General features: G+C 32.7%; 1 protein-coding gene and 2 long non-coding RNA genes across 4 annotated transcripts in view; 2 read left to right on the top strand and 1 right to left on the bottom strand.

Annotated features, from left to right (window-relative positions):
* The window catches only part of LOC103313817 (uncharacterized protein), a 124,450-nt gene that overhangs the window by 90,319 nt on the left and 14,411 nt on the right, over nucleotides 1–19,720 (top strand). Inside the window, exons 2-3 of the mRNA XM_064355934.1 lie at nucleotides 12,399–12,533; nucleotides 14,436–14,619. Of these exons, the coding sequence (XP_064212004.1) occupies nucleotides 12,402–12,533; nucleotides 14,436–14,619 (316 nt within the window). The 5' untranslated portion in view covers nucleotides 12,399–12,401. The remainder of the gene's footprint in view (nucleotides 1–12,398; nucleotides 12,534–14,435; nucleotides 14,620–19,720) is intronic.
* LOC107398304 (uncharacterized) lies at nucleotides 3,896–5,456 on the bottom strand. 2 transcript variants are annotated; one of them, XR_010333441.1, is made up of 4 exons: nucleotides 4,473–5,456; nucleotides 4,260–4,374; nucleotides 4,043–4,210; nucleotides 3,896–3,985 (listed from the first exon to the last, which is right to left on the bottom strand). It is a non-coding gene; the product is annotated as an uncharacterized LOC107398304 (long non-coding RNA). The 2 variants fall into 2 exon arrangements; XR_001575196.2 differs by having other exon boundaries at nucleotides 3,896–4,210.
* LOC135265769 (uncharacterized) lies at nucleotides 14,640–19,173 on the top strand. The gene is made up of 2 exons (XR_010333622.1): nucleotides 14,640–15,044; nucleotides 15,125–19,173. It is a non-coding gene; the product is annotated as an uncharacterized LOC135265769 (long non-coding RNA).

Genomic DNA, 19,720 nt, shown 5'->3' on the forward strand with positions numbered 1-19,720 from the left:
GTTTGCGTAGTGAAATTTTCACGATGCGCGCACGTTTGTTATTTTGATAGATAGACCCCAACATTATCGAGATGAAATGACGCTAATAGTTCAAATAAATGTTTGGTAAAAGAAACATTTCGATATTTGCAATAATCACCGAGTTACTGCAATTTGTTTCTGCAATAGGCGGTCGAAGTGGACAGCCCGGCATATTTTCCTCTGTTTGTCGTGGTCGTGGTGCCGCTAAATTACATAACAATAATCAATTTGAAACGTAAATGAGCTGTTTTTGGACATGCCAATAATTGATTTTATGATTACTTATTATTTTTGGGCCCGCGAAATGTTTATGAAAAATGAATTGCAAAAAGAAGCGTGAGTCAGCGCTTGAAACTGCAAGGGAAATACGACGCGATCCCGAACGCATTTGCGATAATTTTAAATTGCAATATCTGTGTGAGTGATCGGAATGATTGTTACACCAACACTTGATTTGAACAATATTAGTTGCATTTACGTCCTAAATCGTTTGCAACTGGTTAATGTTACAGAATTTAGCGACACTACGATAAAGGAAAATTGACCGCCTGTTTCAGAAAATTAAAATTTAAATTACACGATGAGTGTTACAGCTAGCGAAATGATTCTTTCATCAAACACTTATTTGAACTATTCGCTGCATTTCATCTCGATTATGTTGGAGTCTATCTTTTAAAATAAAAAACTTTCTCGCATCTCGAAAATTTCACTACACAAACATGACATGTTACAAGAAAACTGGACTTTTCTCCGTTTTATTTTGCGAAAACTAAAACTCGTGGGTGTGCGTTCGAATCTACAGCCATTAACGAGTGTTTTGCACAAAAATGAAGTTTCTAACTTTATCCGGAAGGAAGCTACGAGCATGTAAACACAACATTCTCCAATTTTCCACATTTTTTACAAAAACTGTCTTTATCGTAATGAAAGAAATTCTTAATCACAAAACGATCTCGGATTTGATCTCCGGAGGAACGTCCGGAGTGTTTTGAGGTGGACTGCTCCACGATTATAATTTCGAGGGACAAAAAAGCCCAGAATCCCAGACGCGACGCTTATGGCAACAGCTGACTTCAGCGCTTGCTCAAAGTCGTCGTAAAATCACTTTACTGGTCTATATTCAGGCCCCTGAAAGTGTATACAAATTATGTGTTCACTAGGAGGGGTGGGGAAAGGGGGAAAACGGTTAAAAGAGTTCGTACACTCAGGCTTAGAGGTCGCGCCAATTGCAAAGTAATCTGTAAATTTAAAGGAATCTGTCACACATTTTGCTAAAAGTAAAGGAGGTTCACTTAAAAATAGTCGAGGTGCGCACATGTTTGGATTTATAAACAGTCGATTATTTTGCTGTCGTTGCGGTTTTTGGCCACATTTTGTTTTAATGTGTTTTAAAGACTTCAGAAAACGATTTAACGTGATTTTTTGGGTCTTTTTGTTATCAAACATCTCTACTTTTATATATATATTTTTTTGTGATTGCTAAATTTAGAAACTAAGCGAAAAATGTATTCTACAAGTTTCATACAAGGGAAACAATATTAAAGCCTACTATTATTATAAATTTAAATGATTACATGGTAGTTTTAATCAGTAACTTTCAGTTATAGTTATGTATATCAGATATGTCGCTTTTTATTTAAAATAATTTTAGAACACTTTTAATTCTCTTGTGTGTAATGTACTAATAACTATGATACAATCGAGATTAGGCTTTTAAAAAAATTTAAAGCATATCAAGAACTTTAACATTAAACTGTTATAGTACGTGTTAGGGCTGCTTTTACAAACGTCCGTAAACTTTATAACCGCGAATAAATTTCGAAAAATACGTTGTTGAACAAAAACACTTAAAACTTATCGGGAGTCTGTTCATCAGAGACTTGTAAAATTTAGCCTTAGGAACCTAAAAATTGGACTGTTGTCAAAGGTTACAATCAAAATTTTGATATTTTTTTGCTTTTCTGAACAGTCTGTAGACAAATTATCGAACCAACAAAACCGATGTATTTATACCGACTGATCCCGAAATACTGTGTCTGTTAGCATTCTGAATTTAAAATTTAAAATTTAAAGGATACCAATAGTGTACACTTAATAGTTAATAATTCAATAAACATTGTGTATATTTGGACAATATATTTACATAGATTACTACATCTGAGTATGTTTATGAGGAACAATTTGAGTTAAATTAATTTTGCCAGCACGTTATTATTTTTTTTAATAAATTTTTATTGGAAAGACTTTGTTTCATTTTATTAAGCGATGTTAAATGTTTTTGTGCTATTGCAAGTGTTACAGATGCTTTTTTATTAAAATGTTTCGTAACGTGCATGAGTACAGAAACATTTAATATTTATAATTCTTTAAATTTGGAAAATAAATAAAACGTCCTGTTTGAATTTCCCGCTATTATCGAGTTAGTTCGTTCTCTCAGGGTTAGGTAGCGCTTTCGCGAAAAACGAGGGGTAGACAGAGAAATTCGCTTCTCCCTCTCTCTTATTCTATGGTCTATAATCATTCCAGGGGGTGTTAACTCTTCAAAAAACTCTTCCAAAGATATGGTGTCACACTTTAGGGAGGTTCTTGCGTGAGAAAACATTTGTATACTCACCTTTAGTCGAAAATATGCCGTTTCCCCCTGGAGCCAGTTTGGTCCAGATACGTATTGCTATTTTGTTAATATGAAAAGACTTCGATATTTATTAGCTAAAATGCAGCTTATAAAGAGTTTTTGAGGTAGGGGTAATTTAATTTTGGTCGTAATACCTAGTAGCCTTTGATTTTAAGACAATTTCATTTAAATAAAGAACATATAGATTCGTCTTGGAAGGCGAGAGTCTAAAACTCGCATAATCTTCGTTTCTTCTTCGTTTCGCATAATCATCCCCTTAATTAGAACTTTAAATTGTACCCCTCACTTTTAAAACCACCCCTAACTCAAAAACAAATCTACAATTATGTGTTTCTACAAAATGTTTCCATTTTTCGTCGACTAACTGCGTTTAGAACTGGCACTCGTCGTCAATTCACTGTTTTTCTTGATATGAACTCCAAATTTTAAAAGATATTTCTTTGTAAGTACGAGAATTTTACCTCTAAACTCTTCGTCATAAACATTTTTCCCTTAACTTTAAGAAATGGTAACCATCGATGAAAGAGAGAGAAATTGAACCTTTCCTGCCAAGTTTTACGTTTATTATTAACAAGCATTTGGAAAAGTGGATTGTCTAAATAATGTTATGTACAAAATCTATGAGATTTTGGGAATTTGTCTATGCATTTATAAAAAACGTAGGTACTTGAACCCAAAATTGGTTCTAATTTTTAGGAAAGTTGAACCTGTCGCTGCTTGGCCGCCTTTAGGATCTACGTGAACTTTAGATTCTGTTTCAAATTATAAAGTTATTGGGAATTCATGATTTTGTTATGTTTTTCATACGAGAACACCTTCAATATCATTTTTTAGAAAATTTAAACAGACGACGGGAAATATGAAGGGTTCTTGATAACCAATTTTGGGGACCACATGTTTAACTAAAAATTGTGACTAAAAGAAAAGCATTTTTAGCATTGAAGTATGTTTTAAGTTATGTATTTAATATTAAAATAAATATCGAAAAATTTCAGAAATTGAACATTAATATTGGTAGGTATTCAATTATTTTCTTTTTTTAAATAGCAATCCCAAAATTTCTACGTTTTCTACGTCCCTGGTTAAATTTGACGTAAAATTATGTCATTTTATGCATTTGACAAAAATTATAAGCTTGAAATTATTTTCGACATAAACCTCTGAAATAAGTTACTAACAAAAATTTTAACAAAAAAGGATAGAAATATATGCCTTATCCACATAATACAAAATTGGCTCGGTTTGACGTTCAGTGTCCCAACTCTCCCAATAAAGGAACTCTACTTTCTTCGTGTCATTTCGTTGCTTAGCAACACTGGAACACCTCGTCTGTGGTTAATTGAATTTAATTTAATGTTCCTTTGTTCCTTTTGAATCTGTTGGTACCTCCTCAACCCTGGTTGTAGTCTTCTTTTTCTGCGTAATTTTCGAAAGGCACCAAATTTTACAGCTGCCCTAAATTTCGAGATTTTCTCGTCAAATTGATCTATTAAGGGATTCTTGAGTCTCAAACACCCCCAGATTTACCACCCAGTAAATGCCCTTTTCCAGTGTCTAAATATGATGAAATAGTATTTTGAATTAAATGACCGGCCGTGCATACCAAATTTCCGTGATTCTTGACCATCCCCCACTTTCCAATCACTCGTGGTTGATTTATTCTGTATTTCTACTAATTGTCTTTGAAATTGTTCGGGGACTATCGATGACACTGTTGACTGAAATGTCAAAAAATCCAAAATTGTTTTCTTTTGGGAGTTTTTGAGTGTTGAAAAACGTCTTAAGATGCATCTGCATCAAGTCATTTTGTACCTACCCCCAAATACCTTGACTCGTTGATGCTGCAATTTCCTGGGAGAACTGTTCTTCGGAAAAAAACGCGTCAATGCACCAAACATCACATTTAATTTTTACATTTTCACAACCGAATTAAATTGGATTTTCACTATTTTTTCTTAAATTTTTTCATGGATTTAGTAATCACAGATTCTAGACAACTTTACGAAAATTTAAGCGGCTCTTAAAAAATGTAACACAAACTTATCAGACACTTTCACTTTGCAAATTTTAAAACACTTGCATAACGGGAATGCATTTAAAATAACGACACTTGAAAAAATGTAAATAAAAAAGTTTAAATATCCACTTTATCCGTTTTGAATCACTCCTGGTTTCTTATTTCCACCAATTTTTTACAATTTATTTGAAAACAATATTTGACACTCAACCGCATTTTTGGAGATATTCGCGATAACCATTTGATCGATTCACAAAAACACAAACTGTATTTGAAAAAATACACTTTACACACTCTTTATCATCAGTTTTTAACCGCTTGCCATAGATTATTGTTGAATTTTAAACACTTTTGACAACTAACCTCATTTTCGAGATGTTTCCCTCAAATTTTTGCTTTTCCGAAATTTTAAGTTTTGGACGACACTTTACGATTGATTACACACCACAGAATATTAACTCAGATAAAACTTTGATTAACTACTTCTGGATTTTCAAGCTGAAACTTACGCCAAACGATTCCTCTGAGTGCCCTGATGACCGTACACTATGAATTTTCTTGTGCAAATTGAAAATAACATTAGAAAAACAATTTTTATTTTCACTCACTTTTCACTTAAATCGCCATTATTGTTGACTGAGGGTTACAACGTTTGCCACCAGGGTGTGGATGCGTTGCGTGTACAGGTAAGAATCGCACCTGCGTGTTTGTTATGATTATAGCACCTTCGGGTATTCCCAGAATGAATTTAAATGACGTATTATACCTTTTTCATTAAAAAGTAGGTGTATTTTTTCATATTTTGCAATTTGAATTTATGTCTCTGTGCTATGATTCGCTGATTGACGGAAGTGGGGATGCGTTGTTACATTTCCGCATTTCCCTTCATGCAATTTACCAACACCACTCCATTACTATTTTACTTAGTAGTGGGAACAAGGTATTTTTTTGTGAGTGCTACGTTCTCAAGGTTAATTTACCAATCGTGGTGTATATTTCCTTTTAATAGCCTTCGGCTACGAACTGTACGGCGCCCTAGTTCCATAAAAAACACTATTCCACGTGTCGAGTTCCACGTTTTCGAGTTTAATTGGTCGTGGGGTATGTTTCCTTATAGTTAACTGGGGCAAAGCCCCAGCCACGCGCAACATGGTTCCATAAAAACCACTATTCCACGTTTCGAGTTCCACGGTTTTGAGTTTAATTGTTCATGGGGTATGTTTATTTTTAGTTCACTGTGGCGAAGCCCCAGCCTGTACCCTACGACCTGTACGCGTTGTAGCTCCATAAAAATCACTATTCCACGTTTCGAGTTCTACATTTTCGAGTTTAATCGTCCATGGGGCATGTTTATTTTTAGTCTGCTGGGGCGAAGCCCCAGCCTGCGGGCTATCATCTGTAGGCGCCGTGCCTCATTTATAGTTACATTTACGGTTAATATCATTTATTAGCGAGTGTTAACAAAATTTAAAAAGTCTAGGTCAAAGTCATTCAAGGTCGAATTTTTCGAAAACGGAGCATTTGCACAAACTTTCAAGGTCATATCTTTGGTCTAGAGGCTTTTTAAAGCAAAATGCAAAAAAAAAATTTTCAAAAATCCAGAAGTAGCTAAAGTAAAAATTTACCAAAACTTTTTACACAAACGCAAACACCAAATATAATTTTCCACACGGAAATTATAAAATTTTTGGCCGTAAAAACACAAACAGTACTTAAATAAATGCAGTAAACACATTCCACACACTTGCATATAAGATTGCCTACTTACCAGTCTTTATATAAAGACTATATTATTGCAATGCGCAAAAGTAGAATTTTGATTTAGCACGAAAATAATTCTCATTTCAAAATGCAATCACCAACTAAAAAATAAACCAATCAAACAGAAATTACGGTAATCTACTTTTATTTTCGTTAATATAATATTTACAGTTAATAATTATGTTTTCGTTGTTTTTATAATTTTTAATTATATTTTTATAATTTTTTTAGCTTTTTTATTTTTATTTCTAAAAATAAGGAAGTTGTCAATAAAACATGTAATATACACAATATACTTAAAAAATTTCAAAAATATTTAATTTGTGTTGTTTAAAAAGTAAGAATGTTCTTACTTGCGTTATTTGGACATCCTAAATAAGATTTAATAATTTCTTATATATTTTTTTATTCATACTTACGGATAATTGATATTTTTCTATTAAATCCGGAAAGTTATATTCGGAAATATATTTAATGTTTTTTTTTAAACATTAAGCGGCACAGCATTGAATTTGAAATTTGAAAATTTTCAATATAGTTTAGATATTCTCGAATCTGAAATTTAAAAAGTAAAATTGTTTACCTATTGTAAAAGTTTACTAATTATTTCATCTTTGGCCTCGCAGGCGGTGGCGTCCCCAATTTCCATTTCCATGTTGCCTAAAATAGGAAACAACCATATCGATACATCTAATTCTAGTTTATTTGTCAACAACAAGTAAAAATCAATAATGTCATATAAAAAAGGATGTTTACGTTTTATTGTAATTTCGTGTTATGAGTTTGGTGTCCCAAAAATTTTAATAAATCTTCTATAGCAACCTCTTAATCCTGATTCATTTTATTTGCTGAAATGAGGTGCCGATTAATTTTTTTAATATTCTCTTCGTTTCTTTAACGTATTTTTTAAGTTAATTAGTTTATAATAGATCTGTTTATTGATATAAAAGTTACTGTTTCTACAGCGTTGAAGAAAAGTATGGAACCAAGCATTTTGTGCCTAAACCATGTACCTTACGAAACAACTAATTAGTACATCACCTAGTTTAAACAAAGCGATCATTTTTTATTATTAATTTAAAAAAAAATTTCAAATGGCACCCTACAACGACTATTTTTTTCTGGTAAAAGATTATGCTCTAAAAATGTCTTCCACTTTAATAATATTAATTTTAAACCAGTGTTTTTTTAAATATCGTTATTAAATAAACTAGTTTTTTAATGAAGACGAGTAACGAAACTGTTTAAAGCACTAACGAGCGATAGCGAGTGCCTTTAACAGTTGATTTTGTTACAATATTTTTTCGTTGACCGTAACTCAGTTTTTTGTGACAATAGTCGCCATTAAAAAATGTGAATTACGAATTATAACAAAAAAGCCGCCATTGTGAAATAGTAATTGCAATTAATTAATATCATCAAAACGCCCAAATCTCAAAAAACTGTTACTTTAATGAAAAAAGTGCATTAATGATGTCTACTAATGCGGTATTTTTAAATAAAATAATTCATTAAAAAGGAAATTAATAAACGTTCAACGAAAAAATTAATTTTTTTAAAGTAGAAGGCAATTTTCCTTTCGATACTAATCTTAAATCTAAAATTGAATCATTAACACAAAATGTAAACATTACACCATCTTGGAAACCTGTTAATATTATATCGGGTGATTCAAAAATATGTGGCATAATTTCAACCACGAATACCCCTCTACAAATTAAAATAGATAGGATAGTATTTACTCACCCACCTCAAAAAATTGGTATGGAAAAATGTTTTCTTGAAAATATTTTTGTTATCGTTTATGCGATTATTATGACATTTTGCATGTCAAGAGAAACAAAGACGTTCTTTGATATGGTGTAAACGGAAATCTTGTTTGGTGGTGATAAGAGTGCTCCTCCAGTTTTTGGGTCATAACTCAATTTTTCGGCCTATTAACACGTATTTTTTATACCAAAAATTAAAAGCCCAATTATTTTTTAATCAAAATGTACCGTTCTCAAGTTATTTGGGATTAAACAAAACTCTGCAACGCACTGCAGAATAAAAAAGTATAAATCTTGAGCGTATCATTACCTTGGAAACGATTTTCCCTCCAAATTGCTGTTTTTATCTATATTCCACTAGTTACATTATAAAACTATAAACCAAATGAAGAATTAAAATGATCAGAGACCAAGAACACAACCTCAACTGTAACAAACTGTAACAAATCACAAAATAAAATCTTTTCAACCATTTGGCCCTAAAGGATACCATTAACTAAGTTATCAAGGCACCAACCAACGACATTTTACCCAGAGACATTTCCAGGACAGTGGCCACTAAAAGGCTGAGGCATTTATTAGTTTTTCCGATAAAAACAGTCCTACCAAAGTTTAAATAAGCTGGACTATACCCCGTGATCTCATGTACCGCAGTTCGCAACGCAAAACCGACCTTATTTAAATTTGCGTCCCATTCTTGGTGCCGAGTCTTTTAGATAACACCTAATTTGCAGTTTTCGCGACTGGGTTGATCCTTTCGCTAGGGTTGGCTTGAGGATGGTAGTTTGGTTTAAACGTTATATTGGACTCATAAGACGCAACCATGTCTTTAACTGAAATCAGTGGTGTTCGTTTGTTGAGTTTATTTTAGACTTTAGATTTGTAAAAATAGAAAGAATTTACATTTTCAACAAGCTAGAGCTGCAGTTCGTTTTTACGAAGCAAGATTTCAAGATCGCCACATTCCTTGTTGTGTATTCGCTAATATTCTTCGTCGCTTCCGAAAATTTGAAAATATGTACTTAAATTTAGACCAACGACTGTGGACAGAGGTAAATTTACAGCAGTTAATGCTTTCGTCAGAGACAAGCACATTGGAATTGAGAGCTGTTTGTCCAACTCTTGCCGGATGAAATACGAAAAAATTGTGATCTGTTCGAAAATGTTAGAATATCATTGCTTAGACGAGTCGGTTTGTGAATACACAGCAAGATGGTCACCTGTTTGAGCAATTGAGCATTTCCTATACAAATTTAAGTAGGTAGTACTTGAAGTTTATTTAACAATAAATTCCTTTTGACATCGAAATTATTGTATAATTGTACGCCACTAAGTATTAATTGAAAGTTATTAATGTTAGTCTATGGTGTTAGTGAGGCAGCAACGGCAACACTTTCTAGATAGGAATCATCTTTATCACAAAGTGATTCTCAATAACGCTATCTCACGAACAAAGGAAACAAGTCAAGTTGTAGCAAATAGAAAGGAGCTCGGTATGGTGCTCACAGGACTTTTCTCACAAAATTAAGAGATTTTTCTCAAAAGCGTATCTTGCTGTCACGTATATCATTTATAACGAAGTTTTTAAACGAAAAAGCTGTTTTCCTTCTAAGTTTACCTTCTAAGTCATCATAACAGTCGTAATTCAAGCCCTTATGCTTGGGAGAGGCTTCAATTTGTGGCTTTGGTACTAAAATTCAAAGACTGTCAAATATTAAAAATAGACGGAAGTCATGTCGTGTTCTTGATTCATACTATCCATATACTATCCCTACCAGATGATACTTTAGATACGTTTGCAAAAGTTTAGCAACCAATTTTATTTACATTAACACCTAGAGTTCCCTTTCTGGGATTGGTGGTTCTTAGACTCTTTAAACATCGTTATAAAAGCCATTAATTTATCATCGTCTGCACCTTTGGGATCTATATTGTCGTCGGCACTTGTCAGTTTTCTCTGGGGCATGATTTCTGGGACAGCCTGTATATCAAATAATATGTATATTAAATTTTATATTCACCTCATTTTTGTCTGATAAATGTATTATTTCTTTTTCTTGGGTTAGCAAGTCCTTTGGTTTGTCCGAAATAGTTCTAAATTTTATACTTCAAATAATTTACCCAATCTTTTCAAAAGTACCTGACTTTGCTTCTCTTGTTGTTTATTTTGAATTGTTTTTCATTTCTAGATTCTACCTGTTTTTCGTAAACTTTATTTACTCTATCTTTCAATTGATTCGCCTCAATTTTCTGGAGGTCTGGTTTCGCATTTTCGAATACGTGTTTTACAGGTAAACTTTGCTTGGCTTTAATCTTTTCTCTTTCTCATTTATTTTTGTCTGTTTTTTAATACTTCATATATCCTGGTTTTTAATTCGTCAGATTGGAATGATTGTTTATCAGTATTGTTCGATACAAATGATTATTCTTTGTCGGATCCATCATAATCACTTTGTCCAAATCTCCCTATTGAATTTTTATGAAGACGAATAAATAATCCTAATGACAAAATTTTCTATCTTGAACGGTATTCAATAAAAGAATGTTTTAATTCGACCAATAGCCAAAGCCTTTTAAACCATCCAATAAAATACTGAGCGTGGTTTACTTGTCACTTAAATTTTTTACTGTGCAAAAATCAATTAAATACTGATCATTTATTATTTTTTACTGATCAAAATCGAATTTATTAATGTTCGCTTTATTACTAGCTGAACTTAATTCCGTATATATTTAATAACCCTTCCTAATCAGTAAAGAGTTGATTTAAATGTCGTTTCACATCTGAATCGAGTTTATAATTTGTCGTTTTTTCTTCATCTGCAAAATTCTCTTCATTTGCCCCCCCCCCTCCACAACCAAAGTTGTGTCGTCAAGGGTAACACTGCATTGTTAAGGGTAACAGAGACAAAGAAAAACCTATTGACGATTTTGTGTGTGTAAGACAGGAGGCAACCTATCATATATTACTACAGTATAATGACTTATCGATCCGAAAATAAGTGTGACATCATAAACTAAAAGCAACGATGACATCATGGGAATACCAACAGGGGATTCCCATAATTTCCAATGTGGGATTCCCCAGAGAATTCCCAACCTAACGTTATAATCCAAAATAACCAAGACATAATGATACAAAAATAGCATTTCAATAGGATTCCCCAAAGTAACACATGCGCATACAAAGACAAGCCATAAGATCATAACCCAAAATAGCATCAACATCAGGAGATTCCCACGATTTACATCGAGAATTCCCTGGAATGGCGCATGCGCAGACGAAGTGGACTAGAATCGGCACAGCCTACCTACTCCTAAACTATTAATAATATACTTATTTAGAGCCGGTTTACAGAACATTTTAATTGGAATTAAATTTTAATCGCTATTAACCTGACATTTATCAATGCATTTTAAATGGTAACTTAATTCGATTTAGTTTGATTTTGAATTAAATCTTAATTTAGCTTTCTGTAAAAAATATTAATATACTATTTTATTACTTATAATTTGTTTAAATGTTTCAAACAATTGTAAATTTAAGTTATTATCTTACGTAATAAAATTGAATTTTTTATCCATTTGAAATTTTAACTTATTAAGAACAACTACAATTTTTGTCTATTTTTTTTATTTTTTATTTGTTTCCACCATTTAAAATTTAGAACAATTTTTTAGTCGTTTTATTAATCGAATAAATTTTCAATTTAATTAAACGTCCCACTGTGGTTGGAATGAGCTATTTTATTAATGGGCTGCTTTGTCGCGGGCTTTTTTGTCAGGTCACACTTAACCAAGTAAGTGCATTTCAAGAGTCATTTATGTCACTGTCAGTTCGCTACCAGATATGGAACAGTCTCTATCATCTTCAGTCAAAAACTACCTAATCAAATTAAAAATCAAAATTATTGTTTAGGTTTATACATATAGCGGGAAAATTCAACATTACCAGAAATTTTTGTTTGTCTTGCTTGTGGGGCGTAGCGTAGTCAGCGTAGTCAATGAAGAACTGAGACTGGCTTCTTGTGAAAGATGATAGCTTTGTAAAAAAACAACGAAAATCCCCGGCAATCTTGTTATTATTCATAAATAGCTACCTAATTGGATAATAATCACTTATGAAAACCTATAGCCATAAATTTGCAAACATTGGTAAAACATGTGAACTAATATTTTTTACTTATTTTTACAGGCAATGCAGACAGTTTCAAAATTTCGGGCTTTCTCCCAAATAACTAAACGTATACCAAAACCCACATCTTCTGAAGTGTTAAGTTGTTATTTACGGCAATGTGAAGAACCACCATGGACTTCTTATTTTGTAAAGGTAGTATACTTTTTTTAAATACCAAAACTAATTGTCGCAGTTACCGGTTTAAAAATAATTGCAATTGCTTCTGAGATTCTGATCTAATTAAATTTAGAACTAAGATGACAAATTTGGACACAAGTTGATTTTGTTTCTTGTTTTAATCGTTCGAAGTTTTGGGGAGAAATTACGGTTATGTTTTCATGTTGAAGTTTTGTCAAAATTGAGATTTTTACGGCTTTTCGGATACACTTCTACCTTCTAGACACGTTATTGAATACGTAGGAACAAATACTGTGGACACCTTACGCTGAGATTTTTTTTCTGTGATTATTTGCTGGTTGAGTACTTACAACACCTTTAATTTTGCATTTGGTATCAGTCCCAGATGATATCATGAGAGTAGTTGAGCCGTTCCTACTCTTTCCACAAAATTTGCAAAATGTTATTAGAGGGGATGACATCACAACATTTCCATAGAGCAAGAATTTTTGATACCTATTTATCCAACTAATTTTATTGCTAACTGCGAAAGGAAATAGGAGGAGCAAATAGATGTTAGAACGGTGAAAGGAGCTTATCGTTTAGTCTAATTATTTATGGTGCTATTCTCTAACTTTTGTTACTACGTTATTGCCCTATTACTGTAAAAATTACAGCTGTTATTTAAATTTGTATTCAGTAAACTCTGTTACCCTCTGTTAGTAATATTTTTACAGTAATATTCTCTGTTAAATAACAGCGGCAAAAATCTCTCCATAAACTAACAGTGACATTGACAGATCCTGAATTTTTACGATGTTTCACCAAATTAACAAGAAATTGCATTAAAAATGTGATAAGTGGATAAAATTAGTAGCTCAGAATCACGCAAACAATTCGACTTTTGGTTTTTGAAGTATAGGAAACGAAGAAAGGGGATAAGATTGGTCTTAGAAAAAAAATTAACTGGTATAATTATCCATTATGTTGCAAAGGTAATCTTTGCCAATCCTAAGTGGCAATGAACACAACTTAAAATTCGTCAGGAACCAAAATTTGTATAAATAAAAAATTTAACACTGTGTACTCTTCATTTTGGAAACATTATTCCAAGAAAATAAAACATAAATTTTTTAACTTGTATTATTTATTTCAAATTTTTTTTTTGTCTTTTAATAGTTATTTCGTTTTTACCAAATTCTGTTTCTCCTTTTTATTTATTTTGCGTTTTGTACAGCACAGAATAAAATAATTTGAGTTCAATTTGATTACCTAATCCGACACGAGATCCCACAGAAATGATCTCAAAACAAAAAAAATTTTTTTTTTTCAATAAACAATGATATTCTTTGCCTTGATCTGCACTCGTCTTCTGCATTCACTTTTTTTAACATTTCAGTGAAACTTTTTGCGATACCAAATTCGAAATGATAATTTTATGAAAACTTCTTTACATTTTCAAATAAAATATTTGAATCAAATAGTAAGCCATACGTCAAAATCGATTTCCATTATCCCTAAAATTACATTTTCGAACAAATGGGAACTCTGTTGCCCTTATTTTAACAGAGAGAGTTAGAGAATCGCAAATTAGACAGCTCTGTTAGGCGGTGTCATAACAGAGCACTACTATCCTAGACTACTATTGCTAACATTCTATAAACGTAACAGTATAACAGAGATTAGTTAGAGAATACCACCATTAGTTTAATAATATGTATTTGATGTTTATTAAAGAACATACTATAAGGTGTTTCATACAATTTTATCAAATTTTACAATATTCATTATACACTAGATAGAAAAGATACAAAATAATTATTATGTACTCTTACAAAGAACAGATTGGACACAGTTCTAATCCCTAACATTTATGCTTCTTAGATGTGGATATATCGGTCTAGATTCCCTGCGAATTTGAACGAATTTATGTTTCAGTATAACAGTGTTCAAGATGATCAATGGGGAAAGTCACATTTTAACTGGAGAGTTGGAAATTCTAATTACCATATTCTACGAACTGGATGTTTTCCCTATATTAAATATCATTGCTCTAAAAGACCCGAGCAAAATTTAGTAGTCGAAGATTACTTTTTTAGATGCATTAAAGTACTAAATTTAGGTAAGTTGTGTTTGAAACTTACATGAACATGTAATCATTTATCTGTGTAATATGTGGATAGTTACAAAAATTTCGGGAATGTGGAAATATTAAAATATTTTTTTTAATTTATACAACGTGGCTTTTTTGGAAGATAACGATTCGAGGTTCCACCAAAAAAGTCCTATTTGATTTGTAAATATGACGTTTCAATGGTTTCCGTAAGCATGATGTCTACATCATAGGTCTACATTTACACTTAGCAACACGTCTGGGCATATTTGAAATTAAATTGACAATGTCATCTTGAGGCAACTCGTCCTATGCTATCTGAAGCTGCTTTCGTAGCTCAGTCTTGGGAGAATGAGGTAATCGACGCAGTCTTCTGTTCATCATATCCCAGACATGTTCGATTGGTGACAAGTCGGGTGATCTTGCAAGCTAAGGCAAGGGTTGCACATTATGTTTTTCCATGAAGTCTCGAATTATGAGGGCAAGCATTATCTTACTCAAAAGTGGCTTCTAGAAGCTGGTGAAGTAACTGCAAAACAACTTGCTCCGGCTCCAAGACAGAAGTAATATAGCCCTGTGCAGTCATTGTTTCATGAGTAACGACTAAAGGTGATCTGCCTCCGTGGTAAAAACCCCCCAAATCATTATCCCAGGTGTAACTGCTGTATGGCGACATCGAACAAATTGCAAATTTTGTCTTTGGCCTTTAGGACATCTTACACGGGTTCCTCCGTCAGAGTGCCACAAATAAAAGCCGCATTGGTGGCTGAAGGTAATTGTGTGCCATTCTTGGTCACATTATTGTCTTTCTTAACACCATGGTTGTCTGTTCCCGTGTTAAGGGAATACGAAAATTTGGACTGTATGAGCGAAACCCAAATGAGCGTATTCGGCGATAAGTTGTACGTATGGAGACTCTATGTGCAATACCTTTCCTCCAATAAATGTCAATTGCCCGTGTTGGTTCGTGAGGATCTTGTATGGCATTTCGTCGTAGGATACAATCTTCACGCGACCTTGTGTCACTCATGGGACGTCCATTGCCTCGGCGACGACCTCGGAGATTCTTCGCGTCCCAATCACTCCAAATTAGAGCCACTGTCGAGTGAATCCGACGCAATTTCCCGGAAAAGCATGCCAGCTTCATGCATCCCAACAAGTCGTCCCTTTTCGAAGGGGGTTAGTTTCCCGATAACCGGGCTGTACCGAAGGAACCAAAAAGTGACAAAAAGCTGATAATATACGGATAACTTTTTTCTTAGCTTACAGATCGGCTTCAAAATGTAATCATATGCTTCTCTGTGAAAAACAATAATGTTCATAAAATTTTAGCATTTCACGCGTGTGGCCTTAGGGTGGTTCATTTTTTTTAACGCCGTGTAGTTAATAAATTAACAGGTTGACTGCCGTGGTCAGGTTAGGTCAATTTATTTAACTTTTTTTACCTTTTTCTGCAGAATGGACAAGACTTCTATAAAATTAAGAATTAAGAAGAAAGCAGAAAATGGTAGTTTAATAAAAAGCAAATACAACAAATCTTAATATTTTGTAATCGTATCATCTCCTTGTAATACTTCGTTTAAGGTTGAACTATACTCAGAACGTCTGAAGAGGAGCTGTTCAAGCAAGCGCGTGAACGCAAAATTTGAAATTGGATTTTTAAGAAAAGTAATAAACAAAATGCTTTCTTTACAATTGTATGTTGTTCCTAAATTCAGTCACTACCTCACAGGTCAGTTTGTATTTAATTTTAAGTATTTGTAACCGAGTTTAAGCGGGTTAAAAAGTCGATTTAATTTTGTTTGAAAAAAATATGATGACTTCTTTAGGACCTTAGCAACAATATACATAAATTTGAAAAAAATTGTTAGTGTCATTTAAAAATAAAATGAAAAAAACCTCAATTTTTAGCCATTTTATTTTTTCATTAAAAAATGGTACTATGTTTTTTTATAATTTGTTGTATAGGTCTTGTATATGACTTACTTGTAATACTATATTTATATCATGCCATTTGAACTCTAGGTTTTTCCATAAAAACATTAAGATTATTACTATGTTTACCCCGTTATAACGTGGTTACAAATATTTAAATCGAGATAAGAAATGATCTGTGAGGTAATAAGTGAACCTAGGAATATCACCCAATTGTAAAAAAACTATTAAACTATATTGTGTCTCTACTACACTACTACTCAACGATTACTTCTTGACTATGTGGCAATATTTGGATGTCCTAAAACTAATTACGCTGTCAGCGTTAAGCAATAATTAATTCTAGAACATTCCTTTTTGGTCTTCCACTACATCTCCCCCGAGAGAAAAAAAAAAGAATTTTCTTTCGGTAACTGAAGATTCTTTTTTCCTCTACGAAAGTAATTGATTTTACAGCACTATATTAAACCTAACCTTAACGTTATCTACTCTTGTACTTATTTTTTTATTTAAAACACTGCTTATTCGTGTAATTTTCTTTTTCTTCATTATTTTCGAAACCTACTATCCACCTATTCGCGTATTTGAGCCAATTCTTAATATTTGAACCAGTCCATGGAATTGCTACTTAATGTCATTTTAATCATTTTAATTACTACACGACTTTACATTTAATTAACTATGTACAAAAGGGTTTAGTTCGATTTTTATGAACAATTATTTCTTTATTTTTTTTTCAAAATTTTTACATTTGGAGACAAATCTTCTAGTACTATATGGTCCGTCAAAAATTGCACTTAATTTATCACCTGTCTCACTTTTTACAAGCACTAAATTGTCTTTGCGATACACTACCAGGTGAGCACTTTTATCATAGTTTATTTGTCTGACAGTCTTACTTGTACTATTTGGATAAAGGTTATAGAAAAAGAGTTTACATATTAGGATATCATGTGATACACAGTCAAACGCTTTACTAAGATCTAAAAATGAATTTATGTGGACACCTCTCTCTTCAAAGCATAGAATAATATTTTATACTAAAGACCTAACTGCATCTGACGTTGACATACCTTTGCGAAAACCAAATTGTTGGGATGAAAGTAGATCATCTTTATGCAAGAAGTGAACAATTTGCCGTAGCAATAATTTTTCAAAAATTTTTGACACTATGTGTAGTAGAGAAATCGGCCTATAGTTATTAACATCATGCACATTGCCTTTTTTAAAAATGGGTGTTGTAATAATTGTTGCCTTTAGACAATCAGGAAAAATGTTACTTTAAACGCATACATTAAACATTTTTGTGAAAGGAGAAATTAAAAAATCTTTAACAGTTTTTATAATTATTAAATTAAGGCCATATATGTCTTTGTTGTCGGGATTTGTTAAGGAATCAAAAGCTTCTCTACTTGAGTAGGAGATACTGTTCCAAAAAAAAATAATGATTTGTGTTAACATTTTTCATGATTTGAATGGGATTATATGGAAGGGGTGGGAGTAAATTTTTAATGTTTTCCGAAATATTAGAAAAAAAAAATTGACAAAATCATGAGGTGATATCTGGGGAATAACTCTATTTGTTTTAGGTTTCTGATTAATTAAATTCCACATGGATCTACGATTTCTAAAATTTTATGGTACAAATTTGGAATTCACTTTAATTTTTCATTTTTAATTGCATCATTGTATTTTTTCTTTTATTATTATTTATTTTATTATTTAACAATTGTTTTGATTCCAAAGTTTCGTGCAGCTTATAAGCGTTATGCAAGAACATTAACGTTTCTCTCATCTTTTTTTAATTTTGGACTAAACCACTTGGTAGCAGAAATTTTGGAACCATTATATTTTTTCTGGAAGCGCCGAGTAAAAATTATGCAGAATGTTGTTAAGAAACATGGTGAATGTGTTATTAGGATCTATATCAGAGTCTACACATTGCTAATTTACCTTACTAAGCAAGTTAAAAAAGATAAATGTACCATTTTCACTAAGTTTAAAAATTATTCCCAAATGATCAGTGATAGGTAATTGGACTGGACTGATTGATGTAAAGAATCTCTTATCAATGTTGGTAAATATATGTATTATCAAGACATGAGGCACTCCTAGTTGGAAAGTTAACTAACTGGAAAACAAACCAAAACTTTTAAATAGGTCACATACTAATGTTTCACAACATTTACACCTTTTTTTTCTTGTAGTCTATGAGTGTAAATAATTCGTTTAGTACATCAATAAACTTTCTGATGTCACCTTGGGATGAACGATACACAGTAACAAGGATTAAATTATTTTTTACAATTAAAGTCGCCTAAAGTTCGCAATTCATTTCAGAAGATAGTTTAGTTACCTTCTGAAGGTCTTTATACTCCACTTCAGATTTCAAAAGGTGCATAACACCTCCATGAATATGGTTTTCCCTGGCCAAATACTGGGTGAGTCTAAATTCCTTCTACTCTGTAAACTGGAGAGTCTTCAGACTATTTCGCAACATTACTTAAATTCCATTTTGGGCGATACGTCCACATGAGGGCAAAAATGTTATGTAAAGTTTAAGCACAAAAGATGAGTACGCCACTGGTAACTACATTTAAAAGAATCGAGAAATGAAAAACTTATCGCGCGCAACGCAAAAAAGGTTCAAAAACTTCGTGTTATCGCCGGTGCGCCGTACTACGGTGCAAATTATTTTGTTGTTAGTTCGGCTTTGATTTGTGAGTCAGCGGCTCATGATCATGAAAAATCACACAAATCCTGATATGGCCCAATGTTACGGAATTGCAGATGGTGGTGTTTTAAGGATTCACACATTGTTCCGCGAAAAATGTCCGGCGCGACCTGTTTTGTTTCGGTTTGTTTTGTGCGGAATAAGCGTGAAATGTGGCTAAGGGCCTCGAACGTCGTCTTTTTGAGGCTGTGGAAAAATTCCGTCAACAAGTACCCGGCAGTTAACTCGTCAGCTTCAGATCTTTCAGAGCAAGGGTTGCAACCTTGCACCAAGTCGCTTATTAGAAATCAAGGCGGACTGTGTGAACAATTTTTGTAAATGTAAGTGCAAAGAATATTGTTTATTTGGAGTTTTTGCTTAACTTGGCGTTTCACTCGTTTTCATTCATTTAAAGCATTTTTGCGTTATCATTCAAGAAAGAGAGTAGTACCTCTCTTTTTA

Source organism: Tribolium castaneum, chromosome 3 (assembly GCF_031307605.1).
Source record: "Tribolium castaneum strain GA2 chromosome 3, icTriCast1.1, whole genome shotgun sequence".
NCBI lineage: Eukaryota > Metazoa > Arthropoda > Insecta > Coleoptera > Tenebrionidae > Tribolium > Tribolium castaneum.